At 50.3% G+C, this 14300-nt stretch overlaps 1 protein-coding gene across 12 annotated transcripts in view; it reads left to right on the forward strand.

Annotated features, from left to right (window-relative positions):
* MYCBP2 (MYC binding protein 2) overlaps positions 1-14300 on the forward strand; it is a 2065574-nt gene that overhangs the window by 2015275 nt on the left and 35999 nt on the right. For all 12 annotated transcript variants that reach the window (XM_086934832.1, XM_086934837.1, XM_086934835.1 and 9 more), the window contains one exon: positions 6837-6944. In XM_086934832.1, coding sequence (XP_086790958.1) covers positions 6837-6944 — 108 coding nt within the window. The remainder of the gene's footprint in view (positions 1-6836; positions 6945-14300) is intronic.

Consider the following 14300-nt stretch of genomic DNA (forward strand, 5'->3'; position numbering starts at 1 on the left):
TGACCAATTTGGCAAGAAGGTCTTCTCGTCCATTAGTTTGGGCCTGCGGTCTTGCAACACCGCCTGCCTCTTGGGCCGCTACACCCACTCTGTGTGGGATACGGTCACGGAACTGCTGCCAGAATGCCCCATGGAGGTGCGGGCAAAACTCGGTCAGGCTGTGGCTGAGGGCCGAGATGCAGCGAAATATTCGATTCGGTGTGGTCTTGATACGACCGACTCGCTAGGCAGAGCTATGTCAACGACGGTGGCGATTCGTCGCCACGCCTGGCTGAGATCCGCCAATTTTTCGGCAGATGTCCAGAGTACATTGATGGACATGCCGTTTGATGGCTGTCACCTGTTCGGTGACAAGGCGGACCACGCGCTGGAACGCTTCAAGGACTCCAGGGGCACGGCCAAGTCCTTGGGTCTCTCGACCCAGCGTCAGCAACCGAGTTCGTTTTGCCCCTTTCGTGGCCAAGGAAGGGGCGCCCCCACACGTGCTGCCAGCCACGCGCCGCAACAATCCTTTCAAAGCGGTGGCGGCCGTGGAAACCGCCGTGGTGGCGGTCGGGGACAACGGCGGGGTCAGACCACACCCTCCCCCGCAGCATCTACCCCAAAATCCTCCTAGTCCGTGCTTTCGGCCCCATGTGACGCCAGTGGGTGGCAGGGTTCGCCATCACCACGCTCACTGGCGCACGATCACTTCGGACAGGTGGGTGCTGCAAATTGTCCGAAGGGGCTACTCCCTCCCCTTCGAGACCTCTCCTCCAGCAATGCCACCGCAGAACCACCGTGTGTCGGGGGACCACTTGACACTTCTGAAGGAGGAAGTTACGGCCCTCTTGGCCAAGGGGGCCATCGAGCGCGTTCCTGGGCCAGAAGTAGGGCGTGGTTGTTATTCCCACTACTTTCTGGTGCCCAAGAAGGACAAGGGGGGCCTATGTCCTATCTTGGATCTAAGGAACGTCAACGGCTTCCTCCAGAAGGAGAAGTTCAAGATGTTGACGTTAGCTCAGGTCTTGGCTGCTCTAGACCCACAAGACTGGATGGTAGCGTTGGACTTGCAGGACGCCTATTTTCACATCCCCGTCCTGCCGGCCCACCGGCGTTACCTGCGGTTCACGGTAGGCCTGGAGCACTTTCAGTTTATCATGCTTCCCTTCGGCCTTACCAGCGCCCCACGGGTGTTCACAAAGGTGATGGCGGTGGTCGCAGCCCATCTGCGCAGGTTAGGGGTTTCAGTCTTCCCCTACCTAGACGACTGGTTGTTGAAGGCGGGCTCGCCCCAGACAGTCGTCCACCACCTTCAGATGACTGCAGACCTCTTGCACGACCTGGGGTTCTCCATCAATGTGCCGAAATCACACCTGTGTCCCTCTCAAAAGCTCCTTTTCATCGGAGCGGTTCTGGACTCGGGTTTATCCTCCGGAACGGCGGGTTCGGGATATTCAGGCTTTGATTCCCATCTTTCAGCCGCTATCCCGGGTTTCGGTCAGGTTGACGCTGCGGCTGCTGGGACTGATGGCTTCCTGCATCCTTCTGGTACATCACGCCCGGTGGCGGATGCGGGCTCTGCAGTGGGACCTGAAGTTTCAGTGGGCCCAGCATCAGGGCAACTTGTCCGACCACGTCTTGATCTCGGAGGGCACTGCGAGACAACTGCAGTGGTGGCTTACGGACCGCGATTGGGTCAGGGGCAAGTCCCTCTCCCTTCCCCAACCGGAGCACGTTGTCGTGACGGACGCGTCCCTCCAGGGCTGGGGTGGCCACTTGGGAGAGGCAGAGATCAGAGGCATCTGGTCTCCGGCGGAGTCCCGGCTCCATATCAACCTGTTGGAGCTGCGGGCGATTCGTCTGGCACTGAAGGCATTCCTCCCCTTTGTCAACGGGAGTGTAGTGCAGGTGTTCACCGACAACACCACCGCCATGTGGTACTGCAACAAACAGGGCGGAGTGGGGTCGTTGACCCTTTGCCAGGAGGCTCTGCGCCTCTGGCAATGGCTGGAACGTCAGGGCGTGACTCTGACGGTTCAACACCTGGCAGGTTCTCTGAACGCCAGGGCGGACGAACTCAGCCGTCGGTGCTCGATGGATCACAAATGGCGTCTGAACTCGGACGTGGCGCAAGGCATCTTTCTGCAATGGGGAGAGCCTTGGTTAGATCTATTCGCCACAGAAGAGAACGCGCAATGTCATCAGTTCTGCGCGTTGGAGTTTCCAAGACGGCACTCGCACGGCGACGCCTTTCTGCGCGAGTGGAGTTGCGGTCTGTTATACGCCTTTCCGCCTATACCACTTCTGCCCAGAGTGCTGAAGATCAGGCGCGACCGGGCCCAAGTTATCCTTGTGGCTCCGGACTGGGCTCGAAGATACTGGTATCCCGAGCTACTCAGCATGTCAGTCGGTCCCCCGATCCGCCTGCCCTTTCAGGAGGACCTTCTGTCGCAGCAGCAGGGGACGGTCCTCCACCCGAACCTGTCCAGTCTCCACCTCCATGCTTGGAGATTGAGCGGCGGCAGTTGAGGCCATTTGACTTGCCTCCTGAAGTCTGTGATGTTATTCTGGCAGCCAGGCGTCCCTTCACTAAGTCGGTATACGCCTGTCGGTGGAACAGATTTGTGGCATGGTGCACAGCAAAGGCTGTGGATCCTCTCTCTGCCCCTCTTTCGGAGGTTCTTCTGTTTCTTCTTTCTCTTGCCCAGCAGGGCTCTGCTCTGGGCACTATCAAGGGCTACCTTTCTGCCCTTTCAGCCTTTTTGAGGCTTCCTGATCAGCCTTCTTTGTTCAAGTCCCCGATTGTAACTCGACTCTTGAAAGGCATCACTCACATGTTTCCACCTGTTCCGTTTGTGATGCCTCAGTGGGATTTGAACCTGGTTCTGACCTTTCTGATGTGTGCTCCCTTTGAGCCCCTTCATTCTTGTCCTCTCCATCTCCTGACTTTAAAGACGGCTTTCCTGGTTGCCATCACCTCTGCCAGGAGAGTGAGTGAGCTCCAGGCTCTTTCTGTCCAACCTCCTTTCCTGTCCATTCATCCTGATAAGGTGGTTCTGAGGACTAGACCTTCTTTCCTGCCCAAGGTTGTTTCGGCCTTTCACATCGGGCAGTCCATCACCCTCCCTTCCTTCTTCCCGCCTCCGCATCCTTCAAAGGATTAAGAGCGGCTCCATCGTCTGGACCCAAAACGTGCGCTTTCATTTTACATGGATCGCACACGCCAGTTCCGGGTGGATGACCAACTGTTTGTTGGCTACGTGGGTGCGAAGAAGGGACGGGCGGTCTGTAAACGAACCATCTCTCGATGGGTCGTCCTCTGCATCAAAGCGTGCTACTCTTTGGCTCGGAAGGAGCCTCCTGTTGGGCTGAGGGCCCATTCCACTCGGGCCACGGCGGCTACCACTGCCCTGGGCCGGGGAGTCCCCTTGCAGGACATTTGCCAAGCGGCTACGTGGGCCTCGCTGCACACCTTTGCGAGGCACTACTGCCTGGACAGTCAAGTCCGGAGGGATGGCTTCTTTGGCCGTTCTGTCCTCCAGGACTTTCTGGTGTAGTATTGTATTGGTTCGCAGACCCACCACCGGGGTTGGTATTGCTGGGGTATGTATTCTAAGGTAAGGAATCTAACACTAACGTGTTTCTTTCAGATGAACAAGTTACTTACCTTCGGTAACGATATATCTGTAAGAAACATTAGTTAGTGTTAGATTCCTTACCGAACCCACCCATCCTCCCCGTTCTGCGAACTGATACCTAGGGTTAAGGACATCCCTTTCAGGGCCCTAGTTTTACATGGCACCAGTGTTGGTTCTCTCATGGCTCTGCGTCTTCTGGCGCGGAAAAGCTGTGTACAAAGAACTGACGTCAGCGCGCGGAGGCGGCGTCTATATATTCCAGCGACGTCATCACGGCGCACGACGCCAACGACGGACGCGGAGCCGCAGGGGACGCCTGCAGACGACGCCTACCGACGCGCAGGGGTACTGCTACGCAAAAGTTTCCGGATCCAGACTGACGCCTGGGGATATTCTAAGGTAAGGAATCTAACACTAACTAATGTTTCTTACAGATATATCGTTACCGAAGGTAAGTAACTTGTTCGTTAGTCAAGCATCATACAGAAGTATTTGACTTGCTATCCGAACAGTCTCTTGATATTTTACTCCTGACTGAGACCTGGCTCTCCCTAGGCCAGGGGTTTCCAACCGGTTGATCGCGAGCTACCTGTAGCTCACGGAGACCCCGGGTGTAGCTCGTGTAGCCCTTCAGTAGTGTTTGGTGGTATTTTAGGCTATTAGCCTTTCCAGCTCCATTTGCCCACCCTCACCCAAACCAGCCGCTCGGATTGGAGCTAAGCTGGGGTGGGGCGGGCGAAGAGGATGACGCTCCTCTCCTGGAACTGCAGACTCCTCTCGTGAGAGTCTGACCCTTGTGACGTCTCCTGGCGTTGGAACGCACGCCTCCTGGCTGCTTCTGGCGGTGGAAGTCACGTAGACGTGACTTCCACCGCCAGAAGCAGCCAGGAAACGTGCGTTTCAACGCCAGGAGACTTGCCTTCCACCGCAGGTAAGCTCAATGGTGGAATTAGGGATCCAGTGGGAGGGATGGCTGACAAAGCGTCAGAGTGCGCCGGTTAGGAAGAAAAAACAAGTGGAACAGAGGGCAGAAAGGCACAAAAAAACAAGTGAAACAGAGGGCAGAAAGGCAGCAAAAAAAGAGTGGAACAGAGCGCAGAAGGGCACAAAAAACGAAGGAAAAACGAGTGGAACAGAGGGCAGAAAGGCACAAAAAACAAAGCAAAAACGAGTGGAACAGATGGCAGAAATGCACAAAAAACGAGTGGGAACAGAGGGCAGAAAGGAACAAACGAGTGGAACAGAGGGCAGAAAGGCACAAAAAACGAGTGGAACAGAGGGCAGAAGGGCACAAAAAACAAAGGGAAAAACGAGTGGAACAGAGGGCAGAAAGGCACAAAAAACGAGTTGAACAGAGGGCAGAAAGGCACAAACAACGAGTGGAACAGAGGGCAGAAGGGCACAAAAATCAAGGGGAAATAGAGTGGAACAGAGGGCAGAAGGGCACAAAAAAACGATGCAAAAACGAGTGGAACAGAGGGCAGAAAGGCACAAAAACGAGTGGGACAGGGCGGAAGGGCACAAAAAACGAAGGAAAAACAAGTGGAACAGAGGGCAGAAAGGCACAAAAAGCGAGTGGAACAGAGGGCAGAAGGGCACAAAAAACAAGGGGAAAACGAGTGGAAAAGAGGGCAGAAAGGCAAAAAAAACGAGGGAAAAACGAGTGGCACAGAGGGCAGAAAGGCACAAAAAAACAAGGGAAAAACGAGTGGAGCAGAGGGCAGAAAGGCACAAAAAACGAGTGGAACAGAGGGCAGAAAGGCACAAAAAACGAGGGAAAACGAGTGGAACAGAAGCAAAAGGGGCACAAAAACAAGGGAAAAACGAGTGGCACTGAGGGCAGACGGGCACAAAAAACGAATGGCACAGAGGCAGAATACAGAAATATAAGGGCAGCTAAGAACAGAAAGCAGAATGGGCAGAGAGGCACGGGGGCAGCGACGGGAACAGAAGGGAAAACCGAGCAGAGACACGGGGCATCAAGGGTACAGAAGGAAAGACCGGGCAGAGAGAGCACGGGGACAGTGAGGGGAACAGAGGGAAGAAAAAGGGGCACGGACCACGTACAGGCAGCGGTCGAAGACAGACAACAGCAGTCACAGACACAACAATGATAATACAGACAATACAATAAAAGCAATAAAACTTATTTTGTTCAAACCACAGTATGGGCTCTGATGAAATTAGGCTTAAAGTCAATGAAACTGGGTGGGGGGGGGGGGGGGGGGGTCCTCTCGGAAAAATGCGCGAGTTGCTTTGGGTTCAGTAGCTCATGACGATTTTCACTGGCCAGCAGTATCTCTGACTACACAAAAGGTTGGAGACCCCTGCCCTAGACTCTGTCACCATCCCCGCCCTGGCTATGCGTCCAGGTTATGCCATGAAAAATGTGAATTGAGGAACAGGGAGAGGTGGGGGCATCGCAGTTAATTATAAAGATACTTATACAGCTTTATCCAGGAAACCATCCAGGACTTCGAAGCTCAATTTTTAAAATGTCTCTGATAATTTCATGTTCTCTGGATTTCTTAGTTACCGTCCCCCAGGGCTGTCTAAACCTTTCAGAGAAGCAGTAGTCATTGCTGCCAAACCTGTAGCGCTTAAAGCAGCCAACTTCAACATTATTGGAGATTTGAATCTCCATCTGGAGTCCCATAATGACCCTGACATTTGCAACTTCTTAGGTGATATGGCAGCCTGCCAAAAATCTCTACTACTTCCAGGGCCCACACACTAGGCTGGCCGCCTCCTTGACCATATTTCCAATATTAGGCTCCTTGAGGTCCTGCCCACCCCTACCCATGACATGAACCGACCATATTCTTATCTTTTTTTTCGATACATTCAGCAGGCTCCAAACCCCAGTCCCTTCACAATCCTATATATAAATGTTCCTGGCATAACTTAGATCACTCTACCTTCCGAAACACACACTGCTTCATATAGCCGGCATTGCCTACCAACATCGGAGTACGGATTGTACATTTGTTTCGTATTTTTACTAAGAACTGAATATGTATTCTGATGTCTTTTAATTTAAAAAATATTACCATGGCAGTAATCTGCAGAATTAATTATCCATGGAGATAACTTACATTCCAGGTAATGAATTTCTTATACATTGAAGTATAAGTAAGTTTAGTTCTGTCATCGTTCATTCATCAGTAATTCTGTATAGCATGCCCTAATACCTTTTTACATTTTTTTTTATTCTAGGCATACTTTGGTGGTGAAGCTCGCTGTGATGCTGAGGCTGGTCAAGGAGACGAGTATGACCCTACGGAGCTCATTTGTGGGGGGTGCTCTGATGTTTCCAGGGCGCAGGTATTTTTTTTCAACTTATCTAGATATTAACTGAGAGTTTACATGTCTTACATGTGAAAGCAGAGAGTACCTATGCGACCTTATTAATAGACATTCGTAATATGTTAGCATTTTGCTTACATGTGATCCTATGCTATAAATGATGAGCATAAAAGTCATAAATTAACACCCAGGTCACATTTTACAAGCAAGGCCTCAAATTGAGTATCTGATTATGCAGCATAGTTAAAACTAATATGAAGTAGTGCCATGCTATTAGAAATTAAATGATACCTTAATGTCGGAGGTGACGTCTCAAAGGCCTTTCCTTAATGTACAGTGCATAATTCCTACGAATACTGTCTTTCAGGTAGACAAAATCTTGAACATGTTTCCAGTACTGGTTCCATAGCTTGAATATAAAAAATAGTCAAACTGTAATTGATTTTGTCAACGTCCCTGATGTGAAAGAAGAGAGAGCGCCAATGATATACCTGGTGCATCTCTCTCTGCACCTCTTTTTACTTGTACAAAACTGAGTATTTGCAAATATTTCCACACGGCATGCCTGAGGCAAATTCCAATAGTTTATTTCACTTTTTCAATCAAATCGCATACAATCTTGAGGCACAATGATCTTGCATTTCGAAGTGGGAGATCCTGAGACAATTCACATTTTTCCCTAAAACACACTTGTCTTGGAACAGATGAAGCAGACAAAGAAAGAAATACATAGGTGAGCAGACTATTTCATATGCTATTCTGGAAACACTGGGCAAACATGTTTTTAGATTCTGAAACACAATATTTCAGTAGCTCCACTCAAGAAGAAAACAAGTAATTTCACATAGGGCAAAACCAGTCTCCTCTTGTGCCATATGACCTTCCAGTCTTGGGTTTCCTTCCTTTCTCATTCCAGAACTTTGCTACGTTTTAAACTATTAATTTTTGTTTCTATTATGTTCTTGATTTAAAGATTGGTCAATAGCCTACAGGGCTCAGTATAGAGTCCTTTGACCTTCTCAGAGTGTGGTCGACTTTTGTGCACACACCGTGATCACAAGGGGGCCCTCAAGAGAAACGGTTGTACTCTTAAGGATTCTCTCCTTAAAAACTCCATAGTGGTGAAAAATATTATGCATCTGAAGGAATACTTAACAACCAATGCTACGGAGGTAGTAGTAAGGTATATTCTGTGGGATGCTCTTAATTTGGTGGTTAGGGGAAATTTTGTTGCTGAATCAGCATCCCTTAGAAGAATTGAATATTCCTTTGTTACAAAAAAGTGTGACAGATAAAATGTAATAGACCGATGCAACCTTGTCACAAAAGATGTGCAGATCATTGGCTTTGCAAGGGGAAATTAAAACCATTAAGACTGACAGATCTAAAAATAGTACTTGTACATTTACAATATGACAAAGAGGAAAGCACAGCCAGAGGACTGAAAGCATTGTTTGCCAGGTGAGCTTGGAGTTACATCACATAATTAAAGATGACCAGGGGGATGCCGTATAAGAGAAAACAAAAAGTTAGAACAGTTTGAGCAATTCTTGTACCAAGCAGGGTTACTCCCAACAAATAAGCGATTACTTAGAGTATGTACCTATTTCATAGCCTTTGGAGGCCAATAGTGAAGCCGTGGAAACTCCAGTACTTAAGGAGGATTTTTTTAAGGCCTTCAGGACACTTGTACAGTAAAAAGCACCAGCACCAGACCCAGACCGGTTCTCTGCAGGATTTGATAAAATTGTTGAGCAGTTTCCCAAATCAGCACTGACAGAAGTTATGCAATAGCTTTAGCCTCTGGGGAGAGGATGTGGCCGAACGGCTAGGGCGGTCGACCTCGAAGCTGTGATACGGGGTTCAAGTCTCGACAGGGGTGCTCAATGTCCTGTGATTCTGGGCAAATCACTTAATCTCCCCATTGGTGTTCACCAAGGTGATGGTGGTGGTTGCAGCTCATCTGGGGAGATCAGGGGTACCAGTCTTACCCTATCTCAATGACTGGCTGTTGAAGCGGAGCTCAGAACAGGCCGTTGTTTCCCACCTCCAGACTATGGCAGACCTACAGCACTCACTGCGGTTCACTACCAATGTACCAAAGTCACACCTGACTGCCTTTCTGATGTTCCTTTTCATCTGAGTTCTTCTAGACACAGTACAGTTTTGGGCCTATTCTCTTGAATGGCGAGTCCCGGATATTCAGGCTATGATACCAATGTTTCAACCTTTGTCCTGGGTTTCAATGAGACTGACTCTGAGGATGCTGGGCCTCATAGCTTCCTGCACCCTGCTTGTGACACATGCTCGCTGGCTTCTGCGGGCTCTGCGGTGGGACTTGACATTCCAGTGGGTGCAGCATCAGGGGAATCTTTGACAATGTCCTGATCTGGGAGGGAACTGTAAAAAATCTGCAGTGATGTTTAGTGACCCTTGATTGGGTCAGCGGCAAACCCCTCTCCCTTCCCCAACAAGATCTGACAGTAGTGACAGATGCGTCACTCCTGTGATAGGGCGGGCCATCTGGAAGAGTTGGAGATCATGGGTCTCTGGTTTCCTGCGTAATCTGAACTCCACATCAACCTACTGGAGCTTCATGCAATTCGGCTGACATTGAAAGCCTTTCTACCCCCCATCAGGGGAAGGCTAGTGCAGGTGTTCACAGACAACACCACCGCTATGTGGTACTGCAATAAACGGGATGCAGTGGGGTTGTGGACCCTATGTCAAGAGGCCCTGCACCTTTAGAGATGGCTTGAAATCAGTGCATATCTCTGGTGGTTCAACATCTGGCGGGCTCTCTGAACACCAGAGTGGGCAAACTAAGCCGACGATGCCTAGCAGATCATAAATGTAGTCTCTGTCCGGAGGTGGGGCTAGGTCTCATTCAGCAGTGGGGAGAGTCATGGTTGGATCTGTTCACCACTGCCAAGAACATGCAATGTCCGGAATTTTGCATGCTGGTGTTTCAAAGGCAGCTCTCTCTCAGAGAGACTTTTCGTTTCAAGTGGAGCTCACACCTCCTGTACGCCTTTCTGCCTATACCACTCCTGCCCAGAGTTCCCAAGATGGTCAGGAACAACCAAGCCCAAGTCATCCTTGTAGCTTGGGACTGGCCTCAGAGAGTTTGGTATCCCAAGCTGCTGAGCATGGTCATAGGTCCTCCGATCAGGCTGCTCCTTCGGGAGGATATACTGTCGCAGCAGAGGGTTCTCCACCTGAGCCTGGCATTGCTCCGCCTTCATAGATGGAGCAGCGACAGCTGACAGCTTTTGACCTTCCACCCGAAGTCTGCAATGTTATCTTGGCAGCCAGGCCTCCCTCAACCAAGATGTTGGGGCGAATTTGTTGCATGATGTGGAGGAAAACAGGTTGACCTCTATTCTGCTCCCCTTTCTCAGGTCCCTTTATTTACTCTTTCTTTTGCCTAGCAGAGCTCTGCTTTGGGTACCTTAAAGGGCTTATTTGGTCCTGCAGGACTTTAGTGTGCAACGGTTCAACAGACCCAGCTCCGGGGAGTCATTGCTTTGGTATCTCTTCTAAGGTAAGGTGTCTGCGACTAGGAGTCTCTATTAGATGAACAAGTTACTTACCATCAGTAATCCCTTATCTGATAGAGACTCTTCTAGTTGCAGATTTCTTACCGACCCACGCATCCTCCCCACTCTGCAAACCGATTTCTACGGTCCGGATTTTTCTCCTTTCAGGGCCCTAGTTTCACACACAAGTGGTCAGTGTACAACGTGGCTCAGCACTCCTAGCGCGGGAGGTCGTGAAAAAATTAAATACGGACTGCCCCCAACCGCTCGACCCAAAATGCTCGAGCCACAAAGGAGCGCCGAACCCTCTAAAAAGGTATCTGGGCCTTCTAAATCTCAGTCCATTCCGGAGGAGGTAATGTTCCTGGCACCCTCGTATGACAATCAGTTGAAGCTCTACATCGACTCGGATTCGGGCAGACTCACCATTCACAAAAGGAAAATCGCACCAGAACATCCTTTGGAGTCATATAAAATTCCCCTCAAAAAGAAAAAGGACTCTGCAACCTCACCTGTTCAGTCCTATACACGCCATGGTGCTGATTCTCCCACACGCAGCGACGAAGAAGTGGGAGATGATTATAGTCCTATGGGATTCATTTACAATGCTGACGCTGATCAAGGGGAGTCTCAACACTGGACTGACCCTGATGATCCTCACACTACGCCCGACACTCAGTCTTATTGTGTCAAAACCTCGCCTACTGAAGACACGGCGGCTTTTAATGCCTTAATTGAAAGAGCAGCCCTCAACCATGATGTTGACATGCACGCAGAGCCAGTGGAGGAGGACTTTCTCTTCGATACTTTCTCCAGCTCAGAAAGATCGGTAAAAACACTGCCTATGCTAAAGGGTGTCCTCAAACATGCTACTGACATTTTCAAGGAACCCACTAGGGCAAGGGTTATAAACCCAAGGATTGAAAGAAAGTATAAGCCTGCGCCTGTGGACCCTATGTACATCAAGGGCCAACTCCCATTGGACTCCCTAGTAGTGGCTAATGCTCGCAAGAGAGCAAACTCTCAGACAAGTGGTAATGCTCCTCCTCAGGACAAAGAATACAAAATCTTAGAGGCTTCTGGTAAACGGGTGGCAGCTCAAGCGGCTAATATTTGGAGGATCTCCAACACACAGGCCCTATTAGCCAGATATGATAGGGCTCACTACGACACGCTAGAACAGCTGTTGCAACACCTGCCTGATGCTTACAAAGAGGGAGCAGAAATGCTCACACAGGAAGGAAAGTTGATTTCAAATGCATCCATCAAGTGTGCACTCGATGCAGCAGACACAGCAGCTAGAGCCATCAACACTAGCGTAATGCTGAGACGTCATGCCTGGCTCCGCATCTCAGGTTTCAAACCAGAAATCCAAACAACTTTGCTCAATCAGCCAGTTAACCCTGACTTTCTCTTTGGCCCTGATGTAAACACTACCCATGAGAAAATTAAAAAAGACACAGACGGCAAAATCCATGGGGGCTCTGCAGTCACAGCAGTTCAGGGGCAGTTCCTTTCGTCGCTCCGGTAACAGGGGAGCTTCTAAAGGTCAGGCATTACAGCAAGCCCAGTATAACAAGGGGAGCACGCAGACCACCTACAACAAGAATAACAGGGGTGGATATCGTGGGAACAGCACCAAAGGCAGAGGACGTGGAAATAACAATGCCAGATCCTCCGCCTCCAATAAACAGTGACGCCTTGTCACTGCCCCCCGACCATATAACACCGGTCGGGGGAAGACTCCAGCAGTTCCTGCCAGTCTGGGAAGGCATTACCACAGACAGGTGGGTGAGACAACTTATCCAATACGGCTATTTTCTGGAACTAACCTCCACTCCTCCCAACATACCCCCAAGGCACCGTCCTATGTCCGCAGAGCACATGCACTTATTGCAGCAAGTAGTACTCAGCATGCTGCAAAAAGGAGCCATAGAACTCGTGCCTATAGAACAGCAAGGTACAGGAGTGTACTCACTGTACTTCTTAATCCCAAAAAAGGACGGGTCCCTGCGGCCCATTCTAGACCTCAGACCCCTAAACCAGTACCTCCTGTCAGAACACTTCCATTTGTTAACTTTACAGCAGGTTCTACCATTGCTCAGGCACGGGGACTTCCTGGCAAAACTAGACCTGAAGGATGCCTATTTTCACATTCCCATTCACCCAGGTCACAGGAAGTATCTCGGGTTCACAGTCAAAAACCAGCATTACCAATTCAAGGTTCTGCCTTTCGGGGTCACTACAGCCCCCAGGGTGTTCACCAAGTGCTTAGCAACTGGAGCTGAACACCTTCGGAGACAACACATCCATGTCTATCCTTACCTGGACGACTGGCTTGTCCAAGCAAAGTCGGCCCAGCAATGTGCCAGCCACATGTCCCGCACAATTCACCTCCTACACAGTCTTGGATTTTCACTAAATTACCCAAAATCACACCTTCAGCCCGCACATGTACAACAGTACCTAGGGGCAACCATAAACACTATCACAGCAACAGCGCAGCCAAACACAGCCAGAGTCACCAGCATGCAATTGCTAATTCAGAAATTCAAACCCCAACACCTGCTCTCAGCGCAAGTGTTCATGCAACTGATGGGTATGATGGCCTCCTGCATCTTCATAGTCCCACACGCGAGGCTGCACATGCGTCCCCTCCAGGAGTGCTTAGCACAACAGTGGAACCAGGCTCGTGGACATGTAAAAGACCTAGTGGTGGTGACCGGTCGTGCTTACAACTCTCTGCATTGGTGGAACACACAAAACCTTTGCAGGGGACGACCGTTCCAAGAGCCTGTACCACAAGTAATGCTGACAACGGACGCATCTCTCCAGGGCTGGGGAGCGCATGTCCTCCATTATACAGTGCAGGGAATATGGACGACACAGCAGCAGAAAATGCACATCAACCTACTGGAACTGATGGCGATCTTCATGGCAATGAAGGCGTTCAAATTACACCTGTGCAACAAAGTCGTGCTGATCCGGACGGACAACATGACTGCCATGTATTACATCCAGAAGCAGTGGAAGTGGGCCATTCAGAGAAACATGTTCCTCATGGCGGAACACCTCCCAGGCAAGGACAATCAGATGGCGGACCTGCTCAGCAGGCACAGCCATCAGATGCACGAGTGGGAGATACACCCCTCAGTGCTCCAACCATATTTCCAGCAGTGGGGTCATCCAGAGATCGACCTCTTCGCCACACAGGAAAACGCAAAATGCCAAAGCTTCGCCGCCAGGTTCCCACACCCGCAGTCTCAGGGCAATGCGATATGGATGAACTGGTCAGGCAGATTTGCGTACGCTTTTCCTCCAACACCACTCATACCGCTAGTGGTACGCAAACTGCGACAACACTCCATGACGCTCATCCTGGTTGCTCCAACGTGGGCACGGCAGGCCTGGTACACCACGTTCCTAGAACTTTCAGTGGTGCCCCACGAAAGGCTGCGCCTCACGCCCAGTCTCCTCACTCAGAGCCATGGAGACATTCAGCACTCAGATCCACAACAGTTGAGCCTTGCAATATAACTCCTGAGGGCATAGAGCTTGGCTACCTCAACCTACCCCCTGACTGTATGAACATCAAGGAGGCAAGGCGACCCACAACTAGGGCATGTTATGCGGCAAAATGGAAACGGTTTGTCATTTACTGTTCCAATGATGACATTGATCAGCTGGATGCGTCCACGCAAAACATCATATGCTATTTGTTGCATCTCTACAGATGCAATCTGGCATATAGTTCCGTCAGGATACACCTGGCCGCCATTGCGGCATATCTTCAAAACAGGCAGCATCTTTCCCTTTTCAGGGTGCCTGCCATTAA

This window comes from Lissotriton vulgaris, chromosome 8 (genome assembly GCF_964263255.1).
Source record: "Lissotriton vulgaris chromosome 8, aLisVul1.2, whole genome shotgun sequence".
NCBI lineage: Eukaryota > Metazoa > Chordata > Amphibia > Caudata > Salamandridae > Lissotriton > Lissotriton vulgaris.